The sequence below is a fragment of the Myiozetetes cayanensis genome, unplaced genomic scaffold, assembly GCF_022539395.1.
Source record: "Myiozetetes cayanensis isolate MyiCay16 unplaced genomic scaffold, myiCay2020 scf29, whole genome shotgun sequence".
Lineage (NCBI taxonomy): Eukaryota > Metazoa > Chordata > Aves > Passeriformes > Tyrannidae > Myiozetetes > Myiozetetes cayanensis.
The window spans coordinates 6,044,164-6,071,932 of NW_026087510.1; the positions used below are offsets into that span (position 1 = coordinate 6,044,164).

General features: G+C 55.3%; 1 protein-coding gene across 1 annotated transcript in view; it reads left to right on the forward strand.

Annotated features, from left to right (window-relative positions):
- DSCAML1 (DS cell adhesion molecule like 1) overlaps positions 1 to 27,769 on the forward strand; it is a 95,785-nt gene that overhangs the window by 48,473 nt on the left and 19,543 nt on the right. Inside the window, 7 exon segments of the mRNA XM_050322861.1 lie at positions 18,931 to 19,077; positions 20,376 to 20,517; positions 20,519 to 20,652; positions 21,367 to 21,522; positions 21,525 to 21,641; positions 22,165 to 22,461; positions 24,478 to 24,750. Of these exon segments, the coding sequence (XP_050178818.1) occupies positions 18,931 to 19,077; positions 20,376 to 20,517; positions 20,519 to 20,652; positions 21,367 to 21,522; positions 21,525 to 21,641; positions 22,165 to 22,461; positions 24,478 to 24,750 (1,266 nt within the window).

Sequence of the window (27,769 nt, forward strand, 5' to 3'; positions counted from 1 at the left end):
TGGGTGGCATGGGTGATGTGGGGGCATGCAGCATGTACCTGGGACCTGTGACCCCTCTCTTGCCTCACTTACAATAAGATCACAGAGTCATTCAGGTTGGAAAAGACCTCCAAGATCATTGAGTCTGGCCTGTGACCAATCCCTACCTTGTCAGTTAGAGCAGAGCACTGAGTGCCACAGCCAGTCATGTTGGGAATACCTCCAGAGATGGTGGTATGATGGTGGTATGGATGGAGGTGACTCCACCACCTCCCTGGGCACCCCCTCCAATGCTCAACAACCCTTTCATTCTTCCTGATGTCCAACCTGAACCTCCCCTGGTGCAACTTGAGGCCATGGCGTTTTGTCCTGTCAGTAGTTGACTGGGAGAAGATGCCAACCCCCACCTTGCTGGTATGACCCTACAAGCACTTGTGGTGGCACCCTGGGAGCTGTTTGCCCATCCCTCACCCTCCTCTTGTTCTTCCTGGGACAGTGGCTCAGCAGCAGCACAGGCAGAGAGGGGAGAATGTTCTGTGGGAGCTTCTGCTGGAAAATTTGTCGGAGTCACTGGTGTGGAGACGCTGTGCTTGAGGAAGGGAAGGTGCCTAGGGAAGTCCTGGTGTTTTCTCTCCCCTTTTGCCTCCTCATGCACTAATTAAAGGTCAGTCCCATTTGCATTCAGCGCATTTCTCTCCTTCCCTGGGCATTTGCATTGGCAGAGGGTTGTTTTCCATCTGACCAAGCCGTGGCTGCAGCCGTCGCCCCAGGGTGAGAGTCCCCACTCCCACCTTTGGAAATGCAGTGGAGGCCACCACGTCTCAGCCAGCACCTGCAGGAGAGAGGAACAGAGCCCCTCTCCTGCTGCTCCCGCTCCCCAGCCCCACAAGAGGAGCATTAGGCATTTATAGGTTTTTCTCCATGGATACAAACCCGGGCACGTTGGTAAAAATATACACGCACACGAGTATATTTATCTGTAGTGCAGTGAAACCAGTGCAGGCTGCGAGCTGATTCCCTCGGGTGAAACACCATCCTTCCCTCTGAGCGCTTTCAAAGGGGAGCTGTGCTGATAATTACTGCAAATATTTTGAATACAGAACTCATCACGGGCCTTTGTCGCGGTGACAGGCAGTGACCTGAGATACATTTCTCCTTTCTTAATGTACCCAGAATATGTAATTAAGAGGTGACTAAAAGATTCTTTATCACTCTTTGTTTTCTAATGTGGCAGGCTGTTATGAAATGCTGCCCCCTCCTTCCATGGCGTTCAGTTCCCCGTGACAAATGCAGGGATGGGTATTTGCTCTGCTCTTCAAATCACTCTGAGAGGGTTCCTCCGCTTCCAAGGCATTGTGCCTGCCTTCTGTTTTGGCCCAGGGTCTTAAAAGTCAGAAGTGTGGAGGGAAAAGCAGTTGTTAAGAGCAGGCACCTTGCCTGAGAGGGGCTGTGGGTGCTGGGGTGCTGCTGGAAGGGCGCAGCAAGGCAGGGCCGTCACCCCAAACTCCTGGCAGCTTGGGTCACTGGGTGCAGCTCGGTGCAGTGATGCCACTGAAGGAAATCTGTGGAAATAAGCCTGAAAAGCAGGATATAGAATATAGATATAGAATACCTCCAGTGCTGCCTCGCTGGGTCCTGGCACCCTGAGCTGTGTGGAGCTACGGAGCAGGGCTGGCCCCACATTTGCATCGGCAGCCGGGCGCTGATACGCTGCGGTAAATGCAGCGTGACAGCACCTGAGCGAGTCTACGTGCAGAACAGATGTCTTCTGGCTGGGGCTGGGGCCGTGGCACATCGTCGCTGCATCAATTATATATCGCTTCCCTCGCCACAGGCAGGAGCCCAGAAACGGGACTGTTACGGGAGATGTAAAAAGACTCGAGAGCGAAGAGAAACTTGTGAGCAGAGAGGTCAATCTTTGGGCTTGTTCCTCATCCTGGTGGGGAAGGAGGGTTGACAGGGCCTTCCCTTGCTCCTTGGCCAGCTGTGCTGTGCTTGTCACCACCGTGCTCTTGGACTTTATGGCCCCTTGCACCTTCCTTGACAGGACCCTGAGCCCTCGCTGAGTGATGGAAAGGGACACGGGCTGCTCCTTTCTCCCTTGCTCCTCTCTGGGAAACTCCAGGATCCTGCCCTGGATCCCAGGATTGCTGCAGCAGCCTGAAAACCTCCCGGTGCCACCAAACCCCCTCGGCTTTTAGTCACCTATTGACTTATTTGTTTGTTTAATTGTTCCAGCTCGCTGCCTTTACCTGGCAATCCCGCTTCATTAAAGGGGACGCAGGGCCTTTATTAGGACTGCGGAGCGTCGTCTGGTGTTTTCACTGAACATATAATTTGCCATGTATGAAAACCATTTCCAGAATTAATTTACCTACTGCAAACAGTTTGTATTAATGAAAATGCATTTTTCATGTGGGTTTGCCGGCGAAGCTGGCTGGAGCTCAAGAGCTCACTTTATCCATCCGGCATGAGTAGGAGATGGAATTTGTTTAAAAATTAAATAAATAACACACCCACCCCCCATTTTTAATACAATATGGCCCAGCAATAATCTCCGAGGCAGACTGCAAAGGCTGCAGAAAGCTCCATCTGTGGCATTTTAATATGCAGCATTGTCTCCTGTTTTAATATCCCCCCTTGCCCAGCTCGTGTTTGTGTAAGTGAGACGCGAGATGCTGTCATCTTCCCGGGTCACATCTTGCTGCTTGAAATGAACAGAAGTGGAGATGGATGCAGCCATGGAGCCCTTCCCATATTAACACGCATATTTTAGAATAATTGATGCTGAATTCATTTTGCAGCCTCGTTTTCTCCTCAGCCTTCCCCCACCCCCTCTTTCATATTTGCATGGAAAAAATCCTGTGATCTGTCCAGATGGCAGCTGGAGGCTCTCAGCTGAGCTGGGCCCTGCTCTGGCTTTTGGAGGCTCCTCCTGGCTGGGGTGGGATCAGGGGCTGGAGATGGGATGCTGATGGACGTGGCAGTGTCTGTGCCGTGCTGGAGGGCAAGAGGGGGCTTTTGCTTAGGTGTCACCCCAGTGATGCTCAGCTTAATTTGGGGTGTCCTCCTCTGCTCCTTGACCTGAGCTGCTAAAGCTGAGCTTTGCAGGTGGCCAGGTCTGACCTCTCTAAGTGAAGGGGACATCAGGCAGTGTCACCTGGGGTGGCACCCACAGGGCTCTGTAGCTCTGCAGAAATGTGTTCATCAGACCTGTGGGGAAGGGCAGAAGGAGGCTCCTACAGACACTGTAAATTAAGAAGGTTTGAGGCATATTGCGAGACCAGACTACTTGGAAAATTTACTGCTGTTTTGGGATTGTCTTCAATTATTGTAAAACCACCAAAAAACCCAAACCAACCTCTTTTCTGTAAGTGAGAATTAGGGTTGTGGATTTTTTCCTAAGAGAATCAAGGGAAGCATTTGAAAATGTGCAGGTGTGTTTGAGTACAGCATGGTTTGCAGTGCCCACAGTGTTCCTGGCCTGTGTAAGGAGCTCTGGCCCAGCTTGATGTCAGGCCTCAGTGACTGTCCCTGTGCTGAGCTGCCTGGATGGGCACCCCTCCATTTCAGTAAAACCCCCATTTGCAGGGTTTGTCTGTGCCTTTTGTCCCAGGGTGTGACACTGAGCATCTCAGCCCTGCGCCTGCAGAGCCCCCCGTGTGTGCAGCTGAGCCCACAAATAATCCTTTGGAGATCAGTGGACATTTCATGCGCTTAAAGTTAAGCCTGTGCTTAAGCACTGGCAGGATGCATGCTGGTGAGCTGGGCACTGTGTCACACTTCTGTGTGCCACATGTGTGTGATGGTGGGCACTGGGGACACCCCTGGATGGGCACAAAGGGTTAGAGGCTGCTCAGAGCAGGGGGCCCCTCTCCAGAGGCTGCAGAGCCCATTCCGGGTGGGCACCAGTGCCCTGCACCGTCCGGTGTGCAGTTTATCAGGCATCTCCTGGTGCTCTCCCTGCCTTAACTCACACCTGGGGACTGCAGCTCCCTAATTGAGGATGTTCCTGAGCGCACGTGTCACCTGCCACTCGGCGCTGGTGTTATTGCAGCCGAACCTCGCGCCGTATGTTTATCTCATTCCAGGACTACTGTCAGCATCGCCACTCTAGGCATAAACTTAATTATATCTCCTCAGGTAGCAGCAGGGAAGTGATTTATTGCTGCTTTTTGTTTCCACCCTCCCCTCACCTCTCTGTGATTGCGCTCCTGTTTGCTGCTGCGGAGATGCCGGTGCTTGTCAGGAACTTTGCTGGAGTTGCAGAGCCCACGTCTGAAAGTCAGTGTTGGCTCTTGGTGGCCCTGTCCTTACACCTTCCCCCTCCCTGCCAGACCAGCAGGGTGATGCAGCACATTAGGACGTTTGGGTGGGCAGGTGGGATCTTCCAGGGCTGGTGTTCTGTGATGCTTTTTTCACACTATTGTAGCAGATGGTTTTGTTTGAAAATAATTAGTGTGCCGAGGCAGTGGTCCCCTGGCTGGAGCGGCGCCTCAGGAGCAAACGCGCTGGGTCTTCAGTGCTTCTTCAGCTAAAAATCCTGAGATTTCCCATCCAGCCTCCTTGTGCTGGCTGGTTTTCTCTCGCTCCTTCCTTCCCCTTGGGTGGGTGCTGACAGGAGCATCCTGCCAGGAGGCTTCTCGCTGCTCTTGGGCGGCGCATGCTCTGCCCTGCTGCTGGGCTCGCTTCCTAAGGAGAGCAAAGAAGTTTGGGAAATGGTTTCTCTTCCCTATGTCATCCACTAAGGCTCCTGCTCTCACTCTCCAGGGAAAGGGAAGGTGCTTTAATTATTCCTGCCTTCTGGAAAGCCATGGTAATTAGCAGCGCTGCAGAGAGCAAGGCCTGGCTGGGCTTCCGAGCGCTCCAAGGAGACAGAAGCTCCTCGACGCTTTTTAATGTTTCTCCTCTTCTGAGGTGCAGCTGTGACAACCCTAGCTCAGCCTGTGTCTGGAGCCCCTGGAAATGGGCCCCAGCTGCGTGGGACAGGATGGGATTTGGGGGGCTGCCTGGTGGGGAGGGCCTGTGTGCTGCATGTGCTGATGGCTGGTTACGTAGGGGCTGCTCTTTGGGGTGTGCCCAGGTTTCCATAGGTGCAGCATCACACAGCTCCAGGTTTCAGTATGCAGAGCACAGCGCTGCAGCAACGCACTCTGAATTTCTCCATGTGGTTTTGAACAAATTGCTGATTATTTTTCCCCTCATTATTCACCTGACAGAGGAGCAGGTTGAGTAATTAGTGAGCGTGCGTGAACTTTGCAGTGTTTTTATGAATAAAACATTTGTGAATTGGCTGGGTATTGGTCCTGCTGCTTTAGCCTGTGCACCCACTAATGTGTGTCAGTGAGGAGCTTCGCTGGCCTGGCCTGTGCCAGCATCCCTGTGCCACCCTCCCTGGCACAGCTCAGCTTCTTGCAGCAAAAGCATCCCCATTGCTTGTGGATGAGGAGCTTCTTTGTGTGGCCGTGATGGGATGCTGTGCTTACCCCTCCTTGCTCCCAAAATCGCCCCTCTGCCCACCCTTCCCTCACTCAGAGGCGTGAGTGTGTGCGAGGCAGCAGCTGCTCGGAGTGGTGGCCAGCAAGGCTTGAATAGCAGCTGAAAGGGAGGAATAATTTGTATCCCGTCACTTTTGAAAGGCTTTTTGGAGGCGGGATCTGGCTGCAGTGCTGCAGGGACAGAGGGATCTGGGCTGGGGAGAAGTGTTGAGTGTTCCCAGGCTGGGGAAGGAGGGAGATCTGGGTTCCTGCCCTGAACAGAAGGGCTGTGCCCGGGAGGGTCCTGTAGTCGGGGTCTGTCACCTTTGGAGCTGGACTTGGGATGCCTGGATGCTGTGTGCCATCCAGGGGGGTACTCTCTAGCCCATGCCATGCTGTCCCTTTGTCCCTTTGCACCCCCCTGTTCCTACATCCCTGCCCTCCTGGGCTGACCCTGCCGTGGTGGCTCCCTGGCATGGGCTGTGCCTGTCCGTGGAGCCGGCTCGGCCGGGCCCAGCCGTGCCTGCTGAAGCTGACCCTGGGGCCTCGGGCTGTCCTGGCACAGGGAATGCTGTGAAGGCACCACTGAACCGTGCAGAGCAGGAGGGAGCCCTGGGCAGAAGGCCAGTGGCTGAGGAGGTGTCCCCCCAGGCTGGCGGTGACAGTGTCCACACTGTCCTCGTGTCCCTTGCCCTGAGCCACGCTCTGACCTGGAGGGGTCGGGGGGGCACCTCGAGATCCTTTCGTGTTTGCACAAGATCAGGGGATTGTCAGACATCCTGACTGTCACTGCAGGAAGCAAACTGGAGGCAAGAGCAGGGCAGAATGAGCTCAGGTCTCAGGTAAAGCTCCGTGTGTGTGTGCAGTAGGTCACACCTTCTGAGTCCCAGGGTTACAGGGTCCCAGGTCCCTGATCACCCCAAACTGAGTGGATCACAGCCTGGATGTGTGTGGGGGGTCCTTGTGCCAGGTGCCCATTAGAGTTCCAGGCCCTTATTTGCAGCTCTTGGCTTTCCCCAGGCTAAACCTGAAGAGACTAAGAACTGTGTTGGGGGTCAAGGCTTCCCCCAGCCCACTCTGTCCCCTGGACACCTGGAAGGCAGGTGAGAGCATGTTGTAACAAGATCTCATCTCATTTAAAGTCTTGGAGCCATGTGGAGTGCGCCCGCTCTCCTGGTGAGCTGCCCCAGCATCTCATTGCTTGTTGCTAGGAAATCATATCTTGTTGCAAGGTTGGATTTGCCTAAATTGAGCTCCTGGGCCAGGGATCATGTTGTGCCAGTGTCAGGAGGACACAGGATCTCTTTTCTCTGAGCTTGTGGTGTCCAAGGGGCCACCTGGAGATGGGTGCTGGGGGTTGTGCTGCATCCCACCCCACCTGACTAATTCTTCTAGCCCTGAATGATTTTTGTGATCCTACTGTGAACTATCTGGAGTATTTCCCTGCTCTCTTTGAAGTATAAACTGTTACAGTTTTCTTATACTCATGAATAATTTGGTACAGTGGTTGTATTTGGGCTGTGTGTGATTAGAAGGCCACATCTCACTGATGCCTTTCTTGCCACAGTGTTGCCTCAGCACCCTGGTTCAAGGGAGATGCCTGTGGGGCTGTCCCCTTCCATCACTGCTTTTCCAGCTGAGGTTCCAATCCTGGAGGCACCCCTTTCCTTCCAGGGGTCTGCTGGCATTCTCACAAGCCCCTTGCATGAAAGCAGGAGGAAGACAACCAAAACCAGGGGTGTGCAGAGAGCGTGACCCCTGAGCCTGGGCACCCCAACTCCTCCTGCCCTGGCTGTCGGATCCCTTCCATCCCTCTCTGCCACAGGGCTCTGGTCACCAGCCCCACTCAGTATCGAGGCACAACAGCCATGCCCTGCCTTTCTTCTGGCAGGAGAGGGGGCACACAGCTCTCCAGCTGAAGGAGGCAGGGCAGCACTCAAGTGCCTTTCTTTATCGAAGCTGCTGCCTGGTGAGAGCGGCTGAACGTGCCGGCAGAAAGGACGATGAGGTGGCCCTGGCATCACGCTCTTATCCTCGTTCTCAGTGCAGGAGGACCCTTCAGTGCCATTGCAGCTTGGGTGCAGCTCACTTGTGCCGTGCTGGCAGCTCTGCTCCTGCTCCCAGCACTGCGCTCCGAGTAGCCTGCTCTGCTCAGGGGCACAGTGTTTTATGGCCCAGGTGCCAAACCTGTGCATAAATTCTGCAGTGTGAGCAGGTCCCAGAACTCTCCCAGGCTCCCCTGGCAATGTCCTCATCCCTGATGGGCAGACTGCTCTCCTGGAGTCTGCGGCAGGACTAGGGCTGGGCGCAGGTGCTTTGAGGACCATCACACACCCGTCCCCTCTTTGGGTCCGTTGGGTGCTGCTGGTCTTTGCTGGGTGCGGGTGTGAGCGCTGAGGCTCCCCCAGGAACCAGCCAGGCCTGTCTCCATCAGAGCTGCGGGGTTGTTGAACAAACCCACCATAGCTGGTTTGCTTCTTGGACGTCTAAGTAGGTCAACATGCATTTGCCTTGTGTTAATAATTATTGATAAGCTGCGGTGGATCATGTGTGGTGCAGGAAGGGGCTGCTCCTCCTCCCCCCGGTGCAGCCCCCGCGCGCGGCAGATGCTCTGCACTGGATTTGTGCCGTAGCTCCGCCGGGGGAGTGACGCTGATGGAACACAAGGGTTGTTTCCCCCTGGGAATGCCTGCAGCTCCCCAGCCCCTCCCTGAACCTTTTCAGTGCTGGAGAGTGGGTGAGTGGAGAAGTGACCCACTGGTGGCATTTCTCCCTTCTCGCCCCCTTCCACAGGGGTGGTGGAGTTCCCCCAGGTTTCGGTCCTTGGGATTGCTGTTTGCAGTGGGTGGTGGTGCTTGGGGAGCAGACAGGAGGTGAGGGCAGCTGATGCCCCTGTCCCACCCAGCAGCCCCCGTCTCTCCTACCACCAGTCCCCATGAGCACTCCTGGCTGCAAGGAGGGTGAGGAGAGGCAGTTTTCCTCTGGAGTGACCCACTCCAGAGGGATGGGAGAGAGGGAGGAAGGTTTAGAGCGTGCCACAGGCTGGGGAGCATTGCTGTGAGATACCTCCAGCCCCCAAGCCAGGTGTTAGTGGGGCTGTGCTGGCAGGAAAATGTGGTGTCTGGGAACCTGTCTGCCCCAGGGTGGCTGTGCAGAGCCAGCACGCAGGGTGAGTGGTTTTGGGGTTCCTCTCTTGGCACAGGCTCCTCTCTGTAATCAAAGTGTGCAGACCAACTCTGAGCGAGGTGAAAGGCAAAGAATAAACCCAAGCAGCCTCTCCAAGCCATTCAGACTTCAGAGCTGAAGAGGAGGTTATGTCCTGGGAATTTTTTTTTTGCTGTTGCTTTTCCAGCACTAATGAGCGGGGAGGAAGTTCTGCTCTTTGTTCGAGTCACGTTCACTGATTTCTTTTCCCCAGTGAGTAGTGGGGAGGGGAGGGAGGGGAAGCACCGTGCGTGTCTGCGTGGACACGTGGGACCACGGCAGCGTGGGATCACTCCACTTCACTCCTGAGTTTTAGGTGGCAGGAGTTCCTTTTGTGAGGCTTTTGGTTTTCCTGATCAGATCAAAACCAGATCTTGGCTTCAGCAGGGTTCATTCAAAGCTGGTGCAGGGCAGTGATGTGTGTGTGGCTCTCTTGCAGTTTTCCATGTTGCAGAGGGAGATTCTGGCCTTGAGACTTCTTCCCACAGGCTCTGGGTAGCTTTTTTCTTCCTTTTATGGGGAGCTGGAACATCCCCAGCACCAATTTTGGCCTTTGCAGAGGTCTCTGTGCTGTCCTTGCTCTGCCAAACACATCTCTGCCTGTAAAACACAGCCTGTACGAGGATGCAGCCATGGACTTGGGCTCTGCTCTCCCTTCTCTCCAGTTAAGGGGATTTTTAAGACCAGCTGCAATTCAGAGTGAGAGCTGGGGGGAGGGCTGGATGCCCTTGTTCAGGAGGTGCATGGCTGCTGTCTTGTAAAACTTCACCCAGCTCTTACCTTCCTCCTGACCCTAGACTGGGATGTAGCCACCATTACTTTTAGCTGCTTTTTTCCCTTCCCCCCAGATCCTGAAATTCACACAAATAAACCAAGGTCTGTTATTTCCTAATTACTTAGGGATGGCCCAAGTCTGTTGGTACCCTTACACACACCACAGCACCTTCACCACCAAAACTGTAAGGATGAGTTCCAGTGGCCCCTCAGCACAGACCAGCTGTGCTGAGAAGGGACCCGAGGGCGATGGGCTCTGCCACCCGCCCTCGCCCACCCCAGCACCCACTGCCCCTCTGCGAGGCCTCAGCACGGCTTTATCATAATGCAGCATGAATTTCATTAGCTCATTTGTCTCTGAGCCCGGAGATAATTTAATCCCAAAGTGGCTTCCAAGGAGGAGCACTTGGAGCACTTTGGTCTGTGAAGCTCAATAACCCCTCTGGCCGCTGTCGGCCGAGCTGAGCTCGGGGCTGGCCGGGGCACAACTGTGGGCTGTGCACAGCGAGGGGGATGTGGGACTCCACTCCACACCCTTCCCATCTCATTAGGCAGATTTTATGGCGTGAAATAACGACGGGAGCTGCAGCAGGAGGCCTGTGCTCGCCAGGGCGGCCGGAGCGAGGGAGCCGGGCTGGGGGAGATGGGTCCCTCTGACACGCATCTTATTTTCCTTCCATCTAATCACAGGAAGGTTTACTTAGCAAGCTGAAAAAAAAAAAAAAAAAAAAAAGAATCATTACATATGCTGCTAGTGGCCTGGTTAATTAAGATCTACAGTTCTCTGGGTAGGAAAAGACGACCTATATTTACTGTATGTAGGAAGACATCTGTCAGCTAGAAGCGCTAGATATCCCAGCGCAGGTTTGTCCTGCTTTTGCAGGCTCTGAATTGCAACTGTTTTAAGCTCTGATGCAGACCAAGTTAATTTTAAGATGACTGTTACTATTCTAAACATAAGGAAGGGCATATTTAGCCTCTCAGTACTCAAGAAGGCAAAACCCCCTGCATGTTTCTAGTAATTTTTCCCTAACAGTTTGCACAAAACAACAACAACAAATCCTATTTGGTTTCTGCAAAAGAATATGTTCGAGGGTGATCGTAAAATAGATTATTTTTAAATCTGCAGATGGTTTCCACATATTCCTCCTCAGCTCACTGCAGCTTTCCACCTCAGTAAACTGGTTTGTAATTTAGCCGAGGGCTGTGGAGCAAGCGTTCTGTCGTCTTGTTTTTCTTGTTCGCCTCCTTTGCCCCCCCACCCCCTGCTTTCTGTCCCCTCTCTCGTCTCCCCTCGCTTTTCCCCTGCTTAGGGGCTGTTGGTGTTGGGATGGGTGTGAAGGGACAGTGTGTGATGACTGGTTTTGCCGTGGCACTCCCCACATCCCATGGCCGAGTCCCGTGGGGAGGTCCTGGCGAGCTGTGGGGCTCAGATTAGAGTTGGGGTGGCGATGCCACAGAGCCCAGACCACACTTCCCACTCTGTTTCTTGCTGGGGAGCTCTGCCATGTTGGGCATGGAGGTGGCTGCTCCCACCCACAAAACCCCCTCCATCCTGTGGAGTTGTTGGGGGGCTCATTGGGATGCTCGGGCCCTGGAGAAAGGGTGAGGGATGCACAGCTCTGGGAAAGATAATTAGAGGAAGGATGCACTTTGAGTCCTGCAATGGCAGCTGCCCCCTCCCCCTGCTCCCTGGAAGAAAACACTGCTTTTTTTATTTCTTTGTTCTTTCACGGTTCGGCATTATAATTATTGAGATTTCACTGCAGGGCAAAATGATCATTTGACAATGTAAGTGGGGAAAATAATTCTCGTGTTATCCAGCAGCCTCACTCCTATTATAATTATGGCGAAACTCCTGCAGATTGAAGTGGGGGCAAAGAATTTCCTCCTATGTGGTGTTTGGCTTTTCAAGATTTCTCAAGATTTGATTGCAGATGGGAGGATTTTTTTCCCCCTCCCGTATTTTCAATAATCCGGGGTTGGTGATGGATGGCAAAGGACCAGAGTACCTGTTGTTTTCCCCTTTGTTTTCATTAGGTATTTTCCATTTCTGTCATTCTCGGCATTGGTGATGGATTTTTATGAGCAAATATCTTGGTTTGAGCCGTTCGGAATTGTTTGCTCAGTAATGTCTGCAGCAGCAGCAAAACCCAATTAAAAAATCAGGGGAAAATTGATGCAAAACCTGCAGATCAGCCCTACTCGAAATGGGGGACAGTAATTGCTTGTTCTGCGCTGCCAGTGCTGGGGCAGGCAGTGGTTGTGTGTTCACTGGGGCTGGGCAGATGGGGCTGGGCACCGTGGAGGGCTCTTCTGGGGACAGCAGAGATGCAAAGAGGTGATGGCTGAGATAACACTTGGGGGCTGTGACATTTTCTTCCTTTGGGAACACTTGATCCCACAGTGTTGGTGGTGCCGCTGGAGAAGACTCTCCAGACATGTGTCCTTCCTGGGGCAGTGGGTCCACTGCGTTCCTTGTGCTGTCCTGCATCCCACACCATCCTGCATCCCGTGTCATCCTGCATCCCACACCGCCAGCCTGGTGCTCAGCTTCCCTCACCAGCCCTCTCCCGGGCAGGGAATCGCAGGGTGGTGGTGGGGTCTGCTGTCCCCTGCCACCCTGGGGCTGATGGAAACGAGCTGACAGAACAGAGGCAGCATTAGCCTAATTATGGCCATACCCGCTACCTCGGCGTGGATTTTCCTTTCTTAGCGACTTCCTGTTTTCCTCTTTGAGATGCAAATTTTTGCACAGTCCTCGATCCAGATTTTCTTCTCATTAGCATGAAATCTGACTAGTTCCGCGGTTTTTTAAATAGCAAATGAAAAAAAAAAGAGAGAGAGAGAAAAAAAGAAATAATTAAACGCTGTGCACAAAGTAGCGGTGAAGCCCCTGTGACTCTGGGGGGCAGGGGGCGGAGGGGCTGGTGAGGAACGTGCTGTCGATTTTCAGGAGTCACTCAGCCGCAGCGGCGTTTTGCTGTGCCAGGCTCAGCTCTTCTCGTATGTGGCTGAGCCGGAGCCGGGTGTTAGCACGGAGGGGCCGGTGGGCAGAGCCCCTGCCCAGCTCCCCAGCACTCTGTGCTGCTTTCCCGGACCCCCATCCCGTGCCGGAGCCTCCGCTGCCATCAGAGCAAAGGCAGACACACGTTCAGCCTTGTGGACCAAAGCTTTTCGTTTTGCTTCCCCCTGGAAAACAAATCTTGTCGTGATAGGAGGTCATAAAAAAAAAATCCCCCCAAAAATTGCTCTCCAAAAATCACTGTTTGAAATGAGTGTTCTCTCGCTGGGTTTTACGTGGTTTTGTGCCTGCTGTAATCCCAATCCGCTGCAGCTCAGCGCTGGGAGAGGACTGGTGGTAGAGCCGGAGCAGACGGCACTGTTTCGTGGTAAATGGTCACTGTAGGGATATTCAGCTCTCCTTGGAAATACAGAGTACAATACGGGGACGCAGCGGGCCGGGCTCGGGAAGCCACCGTGCTCTCCTGCCAGCCTCGTGTCCCCACGCACCGGGAATGGGGAATGCCTTTTGCCTGGCATCGCCTTCCCCCCTCCCCAGCCTCTCCCTCCCCCCCTCTTTCCGCCACATAATGAGTTTGATAAGAAATTGTCTCGTTAACAGGATTAGCCATGGAAATCTCTAGTCCCCTCCTATTCATTTTGTAATGCTCTTCATCCTGTTCTGTAATTTTCTGCTGGTATTAGGCGGCTCTGGACCACCTCGGGAGATTAATTCCTCCTCCTTTGGCAGTGCCAGCGTGGCCGGTGGCGGGGGAGGGCGGTGGGCGGTGCGGGGGGTGAGCCCTGAGCCCCCCTGGCCCCCATCCGGGGGATTCCTCCTCCCCTGTGCTCTGGTTTGGTGGAAGTGTGTCATTCCCAAAGTCGCTTACGCAAACAAATGAAAGTGTCCCCAAACACTGCTCGGTTTCGCTGCCAAGCGCTCCGGTGACTCAGAGGTGGATTAAAACCCAGAGAGGCAAACTGTGCTCTCCCTCATGCCCGTGTGAATCCAGTTCCGTGGGCAGCGTAATTCCGGATTTACTTCTAGGAACATGACTTGCGAGACTGGCCCTTGGGTAAATAATGACTCTTGATTTAATAACTCCTGCCAGCCCTGCAGGATACCTCACTTCCGAGGGAGCTAATAGAGAGAGATCTTTCCTAACATCTGTTTTCCCAATTTTGCTGACTTGTGAGCCTGTATCTGGGAAGCAGCATCCAGGTAGCAGCAACTGCCCACTGCCCAGTGAGTCCAGTGGGGATGGAAAACATCTGGAGCCACTGCTCAGAGTGCACTGGAAGCCACACATGTATCAAACCCTGCTGGAACAACACCACTCATCATTATCTCAGGTGAAATGAAATCATGTGTTTGTGGCTTCCTTAAGCACCTACCTGGATGGCTCTGAAATGCACCTTGGATTTTCTCTCCCAAAAAGCTTCCCGTGCTCAAAATCAGAAATTCTCTTACACCTTCATTGCCCAGAGAGAGAGAAATGCAGATGGCAAAGCCATCGCACTGAGAGTAAAGTGACAGAGATGCTCATTGCTCCGTGGACTGTAAGATTTGGGGGGTAACACGTGCTTTAGGAGGGGGAGAGCAGGGGCAGTGCGTGGGGGTGCTGTGACAGGGCGATTCCCTCCTGGCAGATTCCTCGCAGATCCAGTCATTTATTCACTGCCTGCCACTCCCTGCCATGCGAGTGTCCATGAGCAGACTCACTTCCCCGCTTCCTTGGAAGCTGTTTGTCATGCTGCTGGTGATTAATTTGTGCAGTGGGGATGGCACCTGAGCAGCTGGTGAGAGCGGGAGCTCTGTGGAGGGTGGGCCTGGCCGTGGTGCTCCCAGTGCTCTGCTCAAACCATGTGCTGGCTGCTCACACCCTGGTGCAGGGAGCAGGATTGCCAACACCTCCTCCTGGTTGTGCCCATCCCATATTTCTTTCTGTGTGTTTTCCTAAGCCCTGACAAGAAAATCCGTGTTTCTGCTGGTAAACCTCTCCACCACCACAGCAGTCAGTGCCCCTCAGCTGTGGTGATGCCCCTGGCAGAGCCTCCAGTGTCCTGGGCACCCCACAGGGCAGGGTGACAATGCTCGGTGCCACATGCCCCTGGCTGCCATCCTCTTGCAAAAATTTGATGCTCAGAAAGCTCCCTCGGTGTTTCCTTTTGGATTTATTGACTTGTCAGGTCCCTGGAGCACCGGCAGCAGGGACCTGGCACAGCATCTGCCGGGCAGCAGCGTGACAGGGAGGTGACAATGACACCCTCCTTCTAAACCTTTCCTGCTTTTCGCTTCTCTCTCTCTCTTGTTTCATCTCTCCCTCTCAGAAAAGCCATTTAAATGTAATTCCATTCTTAAAGCCTCTCCCTCATGCATGCCTAATGAACAGCAGGCAGAGGTGCCGGAAACGGGCCCGAGTAGGATCCAATCTCGCAGAGTGTCGACAAGTCATTTGGAAGGAGCCCTGGGAGCGCGCCCAGTTTTATTGCAGTGTAATTAGAAATAAAATCTTGTTGCGGGAGGAGAATGAGAGATGGGTGTTAATCCTGTAACGGGAGGAGATGGAGCCGTGCTTATGAAGGAGATTAAGGAGGGGAGGTGGAAAGCCCGTCAACACTTCCCGATTTCCTCCCCTCCTTTGCTGTTCCCCCTGCTCTGGCTCCACAGCCTCCAGCAGCAGCCGGCAAGTCCTTTCCTCGGGAGAAGGGCGACTGCTCCTGGAGGAGGAGGATGAGGAGGAGAGAGGGAGCCCCTTGGTGCAAGGCCCGAGCTGCTTGTTCAGCTGGCGTGGATCATGTTACAGGTGCCCATGACTTCCAGGTGGGAATCTTTGGCTGGGTACACAGCAGTGCCAGCTCAGCTCTGCAGGAGAGCTGTGCTGCCTTTGGAAGGGCTGGGAGTGGCGACAGCCCTACCCCTCCCCTGGGATCCCCACGGCAGGCAAACACGTAAATAAATCTGTCAGATATCGTGCGGTTCATACGGAATTTGTATTGGGCTCGAGTCACGGCTCCTCTTTAACATCTCTGGGAGGGAGGGAGGGATGGAGCTTTAATCTCAGTTCCCGGTCCAGGGCCCCTCTGCTCTCAACATTTGCCGTGGCATGAGCTGGGCTCAGCCTGCTGAGATGAAAGGCAGCTCTGGTGCCGTCGACACCAGCCCGCCCCTCTGCCCCGTGTCCCCTGCCCGGCTGGGTGCTGCACCCCAGAGCTCAGGCGGTCCCAGGGAGGGAGGTGGTGAGCAGTGCTGTGCCATGCTGCGCCACAGAGTGGGCAGGAGTTTCCGTCCTGGTTGTGTTTTCTGTGGATGTTCCTTGTCCCCAGGCGAGCTCCACGCCAGGCAAATGGCATCCTGGAGCAGCAGCCGCAGCAGAAAAGTGCCGCTATGGCAGCGGTGGAAAATTACAGGCTTTGCTCTTTGGGGCTTCCCCCTCCGTGCCTTCCCCCCGGGAGGCGTTTGTCACTTTAAACGTGGCCAGAAATAGCACCAAACAGTTATTGGATTTGTCCGGGATGCCTTGGGATGCACATGCTCCGAGTATGCCTAATTCATAAACGCTGGCACCTATTGATTCTCCGGCAGCACCAAGGGAAAGTTATCTCATTAGTCTTATGAACTATAAAACGTGCTCCCTCCTGAAGCCCTGACCCTGTTGTTTTGATAAATCTATATTGGATAGAGCAGGAGCTGGTAACCTGCATCGACTGTAATCTTTCTCTCGGAATTGGAAGGCCCTTGGGAATGATGCTGGGGTTTCACAGCCACCACTGGCAGCTGGAGAGGATTTTGGTAACAGCAAATGTGTGTCTGTGTGTGTGTACTCAGCAAGACCCTCCTGATGTTCACCAAACAGGAGAACCCCACTCTCACCCTGGTGCCTTTCCCCAGGTGAGGGGAGAGCTCCAGGGAATTTAGGTGGAATTTAGCTCCTGGTGGGCTCTTGGCTGCGTTTGAGCCCAGGGCTTTGGTGGTGGCTTTGGTGAGGCAGCTCCAAAGGCAGCAGCTCAGGTCTGGCTGGAAGAGTTATTAGAGGCACATCACTCCAGACTGGCCACGGATGTACTTAATCCTCTGCTTCCCGTAAAGCTGTTCCACCTCCTGGCAGGCAGAAAGATCTGATTTTATTCCTCGACCTTCGGCGTTAATCTCAGTAGCACACTCAGCAATAAGTCACTCTGGTGAGGTCTGTCGGAGCCGCTCACATCAATTACTGCCCCGCATCTCCCTTGAACCAGCGGAACGTTCCTCGACGGAGTTACTTGTCCCTTCTCAGGAAAAAAAAACCCAAAGGAAGCTGCACTGTCAGGTTGGGTAGATCTTACATGTAACTAACAGCATCACCACAGCCACGGCTTGTGAGGGGCAGATGCCTCCTCTCGCTCCATGGTGGGGGTGCTAAACTTGCAGGTTTTCAGCCCATTCCTCTCTCTAGGGTGGGTGTTATGGCTCTAACTCCATCTTGGAGCCTTGATCTTGGGCACCAGGCTTTGTTTCCAGCCGGGAGCACGGCAGCCCAGGGCTGTGGTTACCCATGCACGGCCGCGTGTGGGGGTGTGGGTTGGGGCTGCCAGCTCTTTGCAAAATACAGCCCCGTTACCATGGAAACCGGCTCCCCCCATCTCAAATTCCAGTGCAGCCAATGTTCTTCGCTTACTGGTTTGATGGGAAATGAAAAATTAATGTCTGATTTGCATGTTATTTCAGTGCTGTGGGACCACTCCCCCTGCCCTTGCACAGGGTCTGTGCGGATCCCTTGGTGGCCCTGGTTGGCAGCGGAGCGTGAAGCTTGTGCCGCCGAGCGTCTGGTCCCAGTTGCATACTGGTGTTGCCATGCCACATGGAGGCAAAACCCCGCCTGAGGTTTTGGCTGGGGAGCCCCTGGTCTCTCCCAGCAGGAATGGAGACACAGGGGTGTTGCTGGAGGTGTAGGGATGTCCCCCCCCGGCATCCCGTGGGACTGCCTACTCAGCTTCCAGGGAGGATCAGCACAGGGTGCCTCTGTTAGCCACAGTTGCCTGGCATTGTTATTAATTATTTGCTGTTTCTTTGCTGTTTGGAGCCCCTCATGCTCTTTTATCAAGCAATTAAGGTCAAACCTGCACATCTGGCTAAGCCACAGCTGGAATGGGTAGTGCCAGCACAGCCAGCACTGTGCCAGGGACACACTCTGGTTCCCTGGGTGAAGATCCCTGTTTTCTGAGCAGTGCTTATGGAATTGGGCATGGGGTCCTACCCCAGGATGGGGTAACCAGACTGCTCTGGGAGCATGTGCCTCTTGTCCTCTATTTCACTCATGTTTATTCTGCTCTTATGAGTTTGACCACTGTGCTTTCTTCTGGCTTAATTGAGAATATCCGGGTGCTTTGAAAAGGTGTTGGAAGGAAAACCAGCTCTCTGGCCTTGTTGGCTAGATCCTGGCTTACCAGGCATTGTGCAGGGCTTGAGGGAGCCATTTGCAGCCATTGCTGATTTAAAGGCTGGGTTTAAAGGTTTCCACTCAGTGCATTCAGCTCCACTAAATTACCTTCTGCATCTCTGCAATCACGGGGTTTGGTAGGGGGTGGTTTGGCTGGCAGCACAGTGCAGCCGAGCAGACAGAGCACTCCATCCCACCTGCGGCTGGTGCTGGAATAACCCCCAAAGCCCCGTGAAACCTGGGGTAAAAGCCTTGCTGTCACGGCAGGGCAGGGCAAAAGGCTTTCCAGGTGGGCAGGAAGCTTCTCTCCAGAGCCTCGGCTTACCCTGCTCTGCGTATAGTCACTACACAGGTCTTTCTATTCGTGTTAATTACTGTTATTATTCATGATGAATTATAGTGGTCATGAGCCAGCCAAAGACTCCTTTCCACAGGCACCAGGCTCCAAAACCCACTGGCTGGAGGGGGCTGCTCCAGCAGCGCTGCCAGGGCCGTGCTGCCCTGCCTGCTCTCCCACCACCCTCCTCCTGGGGCTCAAACATCAGCTCGAGCCCTTATTTGTTTTCACATGCTTCTAAGTAAGTTAAGCTAATTATTAACTCAGCGGGACGGATTCACTTTTAATTGCGGCGTTGCTATGGAGCGCGTGGCACCGCGGCGGAGCAGCGTGTGCGGAGCAGCGTGTGCCAGAGCATTGTGCCACACATCCTCCTCGCCCTCTGCAGCCACAGCGTGGCTGAATCCAAGCCCTGGGAGTGCTTGGAGTGTGTGAGGACACCCCAAGCCCACCTTGACACCTGGGCAGGTGTGTGCACCCAGGATGAGTGAAGTGCCCACAAACTCAGGGGCTGCTGTTGCACACGTGAGGTTCACCCAACTTCACCAGCCTGCCTGAAACTTCAGCCAGAGCTGCACCCCAGTGTGGTGAAGGTGGAGGGAGGTGGAGGAAGGTCCCCCTTTCCCTTCCAGAGGCTCCAGTGCCTGCCCAGAGTGCAGGGGCTCTGCCTGACCCGGGTTCTCAGCCTGCGGTCAGGGCTGGCTCGCTCACTCTTCCCCTCCCTTTGTGTCTCCAGAAAATAGGTTTTTTATTACTTCTTATGGAGGTTTGTACATATCGGACGTGCAGAAGGAAGATGCCTTGTCCACCTACAGGTGTATCACCAAGCACAAGTACAGCGGGGAGACACGGCAGAGCAACGGAGCCCGGCTCTCCGTCTCAGGTGAGCACGTGGTGCGGGCAATGTGGGCGGGAGGGGGTGGTCCTGTGCCCGGGAGGGGGTCCTGTGCCCGGGAGGGGGTCCTGTGCCCAGGAGGGGGTCCAGCCCAGCCTGAAGCCCGCTCCCCTGCCTGCCTACAGCAGTGCCATCCTCCAGTGACGCGCAGGGAGCAATGGCATCGCCACCTCTGCTCCCTGCAGGGAGGGGACACCCCAGTGGGGGCTGCGAGGTCCAGTCGGGGTTGCACAGGGGGTTCAGGGTGCCTGGCCCATGCCCCCCGGCCGCAGCCCCACTGTGCTGGGCAGTGGCAGTGCCGCGTCACCGCGGGCGCGGGGCGATGGGGCGCGAGGCGATGCGCTGTGACAGCCCGCGATGTGAGCAGCCTGACGCGATGTGACGAACATGCAAGCGATACTGCGGCGCAGGCAGTGCAGTCCGGAGTGCCGGGTGTCTCGGGGCGCTCCCGGCTCCGCTCACTGCCCAAATTACTCCGCTCGGGAGGGAGGGAGGGAGTTCTCCCGACTCGCAGCCGCGCTCGGCGCGGCGTGCCCGCGCTCTGCCATATGCTTTTCCCTTCCTCGGGTGCACAGGCGGCAGCTCCCACACCGGCTCCTTGGATTAACCCCTCAGCGGATGGGGAAGGGGTCTGGGATGGCCAGGTCCTTGCCTCTTAGAGACCCAAGGGCCCTGTGTCCCATCCGTGCCAGTCCTGCCACACATCCCAACAGTGCAGGGGCATCTCTGGGTGGATCATCCCCAGCCCGTGCTCTTCGATCTGGCCCAGTCCCCTCCTGGTCGCTGTCATTATTTGCACGTCATGGCGTTTTACTTCTGCTTGGGAGTAATGAAAGAGGTTTCTTTCCCCTGGAATTTAATTTCACGCCTGAGACTTAGTGATTAATTTTCTCCTTTCCCAGCTGCCTGATGGGCCCTTTTGCTTGTAAATTTTGAAATGTGCCACAGAATTTGTGTATTTTGCACCAATTAGGTGTCACCTTGAGTAATTCCTCCAGTGCTGAGTTTATTCCTCCCATCAGCTAGTAAGATGTGTTTTCCCTCCCACCTCTCCCACAAGCCTGTTGTCTTGGCTGCTGAAGGCTGTGCTGGACAGGTGGGACAGGGCACACCGTACTCAGCGAGGATGTGGCTGTGGCAGAGCCACCAGCTCGTGGGGATGGGGAGAGCCAACCTCTCAGGGATGATGCTGATAGGGCACGATGCTACCGGTGTCACCGTGGCAGAGGGGAGACACCTCACCCGCTCCTCTTCTCTGGGTGAGCTCAATTCCTCTCCAATCCCAGACCCGGCAGAGTCCATCCCCACGATGCTAGACAGCTTCCAGTCCAGGGAGGTGAAGGCAGGCCGGCTGGTGGAGCTGCCCTGCATCGCCTCGGGCTACCCCAACCCGGCCGTGCGGTGGATCAAGGACGGGCGCCCGCTCCCCCGACAACCGCTGGACCAAGCGCATCACGGGCCTGACCATCAGCGACCTGCGCGTGGAGGACAGCGGGACCTACATCTGCGAGGTGACCAACACCTTCGGCTCCGCAGAGGTCACGGGGACCCTCACGGTCATAGGTGAGAGCGGGCGGGGAGGAGTGGGATGTATGTGTGGGTGGGGCTTGGTCCTGCTGCCTTCTGAAACGTAAACTCTTTGTCAATATAAAGCCTTGAAGGTTTTATGCAGCTGTATAAATAACAAGCTTTGTATTTTGGTGTGGTGTGTCGTGTGCTGGAAGCCACTGTCTTGCACGTGTCCAACGTGTTGGGTGACTGTGTGCTTTGTTTTGTTGATTTACATAAAATTTATGTTGATTTACATAAAATAAGCTCTAGCCAAACAGTAAATACCATCTGGGCAGGCCAAGTATTTATCACATGCTGTTTTCCCGGGGGTTCCTCCTGTCACTGGGATGCTGGCAGCCCCAGAGCCACTGTGCCTGCCTTACCTGGAGCAGCACTGGTGAGCATGGCACCAACCGGGCACCAGCAGCCTGCAGGGATGTCCCCAGCTCAGCACTGTCCCCATCACACCGACCACATCTTCTTCCAGCCACCCTGCCACCTCCCCACAGTACCCCTGCTGGGTGCCTGGGGCTCACATTCAAAGCAGGAGCTGTCAGCAGCGAGGGTGGTGGCAGGGCCACCTGCCTTATTGTGCGGTGACATTTTACGCGTAGCCGGGCTGGCGCTTCCAGGGCAGGGGAAGCGGGGAGAGCACAGTCGGGATGAGCTGCCCCCCGCAGCGCTGCCCGGCACCACCAACGCCTCACTGCTCTCCCTCTCTCACAGACCCTCTGCGTGTGACCCTCACACCAAAGAAGCTCAAAACAGGCATCGGCAGCACCGTCATCCTCTCTTGTGCCCTCAGCGGGTCCCCCGAGTACGTCATCCGCTGGTACCGCAACACGGACCTGGTGGTGGTGGATGACTACATCTCCATCCGGGGATCAGCAACGAGACCCTCCTCATCACGGCCGCCCAGAAGAGCCACTCCGGGGCCTACCAGTGCTTTGCCACCCGCAAGTCCCAGACGGCACAGGACTTCTCCATCATCACGCTGGAGGGTGAGCTGGCTCCCCAGGGTGGGGGTTTTTTTCTCTACCCCTCTCTGAGGGGACACTGGTTCCTTTGTGTGTGTCTAGGGGGCAGTGAGACCCTCTGGGGTGGGAGTCCTGGGGCCAGGCTGCTCCCAGCCTGCTTGGTGGGCTCTGTGTGCTGTCAGCAGGGACACAGCATGACCAGGACAGGGAAGGACCAAAATAAATATTGACCTGCCATCCCCAATCCCAGGGCCAAGGCACCTCCAATCAGCAGACAACCCTCCCTGATCCAGAGTGTTTGGATAAGGGATGGGCTGTGCCAAGGGAGCTGTCCCCTCAAGCCAGTGTCTGTATCAAGCAGCACATCCCCTCACTCCTCGCAGCATCTCCCTGTCACAGGGATGCTGGCGTGCCACTGGCTGGGCTCCTTTCCTGGCCGAGCCGGGGCTCCCACTCCAGGTGGGAGCTCAACACCATCCCGTCAGTGGGTGACTGCCACTGCTGTGGCTGCCGCTCGCTGACCCCCGTCCCGCTGGGTGCCCCCCAGATGGGACCCCCCGCATCGTCTCCTCCTTCAGCGAGAAGGTGGTCAACCCCGGGGAGCAGTTCTCCCTGATGTGTGCCGCCAAGGGGGCCCCGCCGCCGACCGTCACCTGGGCGCTGGACGACGAGCCCATCCCGCGGGACAGCGGGCACCGCTCCAACCAGTACACCATGTCGGACGGCACCACCGTGAGCCACATGAACGTGACCGGCCCGCAGATCAAGGACGGCGGCGTGTACCGGTGCACCGCGCGGAACTCGGTGGGCAGCGCCGAATACCAAGCGCGAATAAACGTAAGAGGTGCCTGTCTACTTTTAAATATCAGAATAGGACTTTTACTGGGCTTTTGGTTTTGTTCTGTTCCCCAGCTGGTCGTTGCTCGTCACCTCTCCCTCCTCTTCCCGGCCGTGTGGGTCTCCCTGGCTACCCCAGCCTCATTCCCTGAGCCCCCCCTGCTCTTGCCCCACTGACTCACACACATGCCCGTGGGGTTGAGCCTCTCCGATGCTTAAAGCAGGGAGTTTAACAAAGTGGAAAGCAATTCCAGAGTCTTGAAGAGCTGGAGCTTGAATTTGGAGGGGCCAAAGTGCAGCACTCTCCCCACTGGGGTTTGCTCTCACCCCCCCAGGCCCCTGCCTTGAGGTCTGCACAGGGTGGGCAGACACCTCCCAAGGCACACCACGCACAGAGAAGGTGGTGATGGGCACAGAAACGTCCCAGGCCCCTCGTGCTCTCCCAGCTGTCCCCCATTCCCAACAGGAGCCCAACTCCCTGGCAGCCACCGCGCCCGCCGGCACAGGGATCTCCGTGACAAACGATGATGAGGCAGCACGTGAAATTGTGGAAAATGAGCTTTGATTTGTCATGTCTGTATTTTCTTTGTCTGCTAAAAGCCATGGCCGCGTTAATCACCGTGTTATTACGGCTGGAGCGTGTTGCTCGGTGCGTTCCAGGGAGCACTCTCAGGCACGGGGTGTGGTGTAAAGCCCTGCCCATTAATAATCCCCAATTAAAGCTCCCAGGCTTACAGGTGGGAGCGAGACAAGATAAGGGAACGTTTATTTGTCTGCTGAGAACGAGGGTTGAAGGGCTGTGTTTGTCTGTGTCTCAGGTTTGAAATGGATCTAGTGGCTTTTTGGCTGGGATCCCAGGAGAGTTGGAATTTTACTGCTGTTTACTGCTGAATTTGGAGCAAGTTCATCCCTCAGCCGTGAGAAGCCAGAGCAGCGTTTTCAATGAGGATGTTCCCTTGTCTCCCTTTTTTCCCCTCTTTCAGCTCTTGATGGGCTGTCACTAGATAAGATTCAGGTTTCTTTCTGCCTGGCATGGAGCATGTCCCTCAGACAGGCCCCAGACATGGTTACAGAGTGAGATGCTAATTCATTTTTTCCTGCTCCTTCTCTTAATGTGTGGTAGAATGAGAAACACCGTCCATCAGCTGATCCTGAGTGTCTGTTAAGCTGTTATCCTGCTACACCCTCAGGACGAGGAGTCAAGACAGGGTTAATCTTTAGATTACTTTGCTATTTTATGCAGCGGCTGGGAGAACAATGTAATTATCGATGCATGAAACCTCTCGTTTACAGGCTCACCTGCAGTATTCTCACAGTCCTTAGGCAGCACCAGAGCCAGCCAGAAACTGGTGGCTGTCAGGCTTTTCAGTGATACCCAGGTTGGCAGTGAGGGGCTCAGAAAGGTGGGGTTTAGGGGAGGTGAAGTACGTTTGCCAGGGGAAGTCAAGTTCCTGTAGCAGCTCTTGCCAAGGATGTTTGGCACAATGCAGGCAGCTTCCTTCTGGCAGAGGCAGAGGGGGGCTGTGATGGTGGGGGAGCGCTCCCCATCTCTGCCAGAGCTCCCATGGCTGAAGGTGCTGCCAGAGGAGCCAGGTGGAAGTGTGCTTGCTGGGTGGCCATGGTGCCCCTTGCAGAAACACACCTCACTTCCAGACACCATCCAACCTCCTCCGATGGGCACTGGTGGTGTGTGCAAGCTCAGCTTCCCCGGCACTGGGGTTGTACCTGCGAAACTGGGGTGGGATCTGCTATTTGAAGTGTGGCTGTGACCCAGGAGCACATCCCTGTTCGTAGGCGTGTGCGAGTAGCTGTAGCTGGAGGGTTGCAGCCAACGAGCGGCTTTCCCCACATGCGCTGAGAGGAGCCCGTGCCGGCTCCTCATCCGAACCAGGCTGGCTCCCAAATGCTCTGGTTACCTCCTCTGCCTGCGAAGCTCACTCTGAAATAGCAGCAGATCTGCATGCAAGCAAACCGCCCTTCGGAATTAACCTAGCCTGCCTCTTCCTTCCTCCCGAATATGTAGGTCCCCCGAGCATCCGAGCCATGAAGAACATAACAGCGGTAGCGGGTAGGGACACTTTCATCAACTGCAGGGTGATCGGGTACCCGTATTACTCCATCAAGTGGTACAAGGACTCTTTGCTGCTGCCCGATAACCACCGCCAAGTGGTCTTTGAGAACGGGACTCTGAAGCTGATGGATGTCCAGAAGGGCATGGATGAAGGAGAGTACCTGTGCAGCGTGCTGATCCAGCCCCAGCTCTCCATCAGCCAGAGCGTCCACGTCACGGTCAAAGGTAAGCGGCTGGAGAGGGTTTCCCTGGGCGGGGTGGAGAACTCATCCAGGTTGCGTTCGGGATGGAGGCAGAGGAGCACCACACAGGGAACTCCAGGGCTAGCTGGTGGCTGTGCTCTGTAGTCACTGGGGATGGGAGCCCTCAGGGAATAGCTCAGCTCCTGCCGGAGCGGCTACCTGGTCCTGCCTGCTCTCTGGCAGCTGCCCCGAGCCACGCCGTATCCATTTCCCCTTACAAGTGATGGAGCAAGGATTTATGGTGTAAACATAACGTATTAAAACACCTAACCTTTGCTTGGATCACCTTCACCGATGTTTTTCTGTGTGTGCTAGCTTTTAAAAAAATAATACTCTCAGTCTTCCGAGCACACAGAACATCTTAAAAGCTTCTCCAGGCCATCAATTATTCAGCCCCATTGAGGGAGCTATCAGTCCTAATGAATTGAGCCGGATGCATTCCCTCCCAGTGACTTGCTGAGATTGCGCTGGGAGCGCGCGGTGCTCCCGTATCTCCGTCCTCAGAGTTGTCGGGTCGTCTCTGCCCGTCGCCAGCTCGGTGTTTGCAGTAAATCATTTAGACAAACACGGCAGCACTGGGGACGGAGCAGGCCAATTGCCGTCCTCCCTCTCACCCAGCGGGGTATCCGTGCACTGGATTTACTCTGATCCCGCTCCCTCCCCTCCCAGCCACCATTTTCTTATTAGGAATCAGGTTAGTGAGGGAGTGCATCAAGCTGATTAGAGATGCTGCTGCTTGATTAGCTAACACTCTCTGGGGTCTTCCAAAGGGAAGGGCAGGCTGTGGATAACCTAAGGGCAATGTGGGGAGGTCTTCTTGCCCCTTGGGTCTGCAGGGCATGGCCAGCCCTGCTTTCCTCACCTTATTTAAATCCCTGTCTGTGTGGAGCCTCAGGGCTTGAAAAGAGGCCAGAGTTGCTGGTCTTGTCTTGGGACAACTGGGTCGGGCAAGGCTGGTGTGGGGAGAGCACCTTGGGATGTGTGCGCGCAGCCCAGTAATGGGATTCGCTGGGAGATGCCATCAGAGGGTGCAGGATGCTCAAGTTCAGCTGAGGATCTGTGTATTCTGGGAAGCAACCGCTAGTGAACCCTTCCCAATCTGGATTTACTGCCTCGCTTGGTGGCTGGTGCTGGGCTGAGGAAGGCGGGCGGGCGGCAGTGCGGTGCTCATCCAGGGCCAGACATCTTCATTCCGGCTGCCGGAGATTTACACCCAGCCCTGCTGGCTGGATTCCTCATTTCCTCCAGCCATGGGATAAAAGGCCTATGGAAAAGACTGGCAAAAACCTGGAAGACAGTCAGGGAGTGAATAAACATAACTGCATAGAGTGAGGACCGTGGGATGCTGTGGAACACCGTAAAGCTTTTATGGCCATAAGTGCCTGGCGACCACATGAAGTGCCACCAGTGAGTTATGCAGGTCCTTCTAAGCACACAGCAATAAAAGCTTTATAACTCCCTCTGGCACCACTCCCCCTGAGAATGGGGGCATGCAGGCAGCCCCCAGCCCTGCTTGTGAGGCATCGCCTTCATCTCTTGCTGAAGGAAGCCCCTACTCAGGTGTAGCTGCTGCTGCTTCTCTGGGGGACCCCAGGACCCCCAGGTTCCAGCTCCAAACCTCCCGGTCCACAGGGCTTTTTAGCTCAGAGGTGCTGCTGGGGGCTTCCCCAGAAGCACAATCCAGCATCCAGCCTCCTCCAAGGTGTCCTGACAGCTCCTTCTTCCTGCAGACGTCTTTGAAGGTTTTAATTAATCCCCTGTGGGTTTGGTGCTGTCCTGGGGCTCTTGCACGGCTCTGCTCGGGTGGCTGCGGCAATTTGGGGAGCGCGGTGCTGACACCAGCCCTGCAACTGGCAGTGCCAGCACCGTGGGGTGATGCTTCACCGCATGGGAAGGCAGAGGCTGTTTGCTGGGGTGCCCTCTCGACCTGAGCTGCTGGGATGGGTTCTGTGGTGGCACTGTGGGCAGGGAGACCCTGGCAGGGTGCTCGGGGCTCTGGCCAGCTCCTGCTGCAGCCACACGAGAGCCCGAAGCCCTGGAGAAAGGAGTCACAGTGGGAAGTGACCGGGGAAGGAAAGGAGAGTTGTGAGTTGGTTTGTGGAAAGCTGAAGCAGGGAGAGCTCGGTCTGAGGAGGGGGAGCCTGTCCTTTTCCTGGTGCTCAGCAGCAGCCAGAGGGGCACGTTCGGAGAGGTGCGGATCCACAAGCCCATCCCCGCTCTGCAATAGACTGCAGTGCATTCCCAATTAATTATTCATTAATTATGGAAAACAGGCAGCACTGGCTCCATGGCTCTGGCAGCTCGAGCCACGTCGCTGTAGCTGGCAAAGGGGCAGGCAAGCCCTGCCTGTACCTTCCTATACCTGCCTCTACCTGCCTGCCTGGTGGCAGCAGCTTGCACCTAAGGAGAGCAGTGACAGCCCTGCTTGCCCCTGCTCAGGGACCAGGCAGTGGTGCTGAGCATGGCAGGGGAGGTGGAGCCCAGAGAGGAGTGGGGGGTTCAGGGAGCTGCCCCCGTGCCTGTACGAGAGGGCAGCTCCCTTCTGCCAAAGGGACAATTGGCAGCCTGCTAATTTAATTATGGAGACCGCGGAAAGAGGAGCTCGTCTACCAGGTGCTGAGCCCTTGTTAAGCTAATTGTCTCCCTCTCTCCACTTTCTTCCCCCTCCCACATTGCCAGAGATGCTGCGGTTGCCTAATTAAGTTATCAGAAAGATAATGGCTGGTTCTGAATCCGGAGCCTTTAAGAAGAGCATCCATCTAATAATGGCTTTTCTGCGAGCAGATAAATGCTGAGGTGGAATTTCGGTTGGCACGTGCTGGGGGCAGCCAGGGCATTCCCCACTGCAGGGTCTGCTATTTTCTGGAGGCACCTGGTGTTTCTCCATCCTGCTCTCAGCAGGGTGGCCCTGTCAGGAGGGAGAAGTCTTTCTGCTGTTCTGTGCTTAACAGCACCTTCTGCTCTCCCCTGGCCATGTTCCTGGTGGAATCAAAAGCCTACCT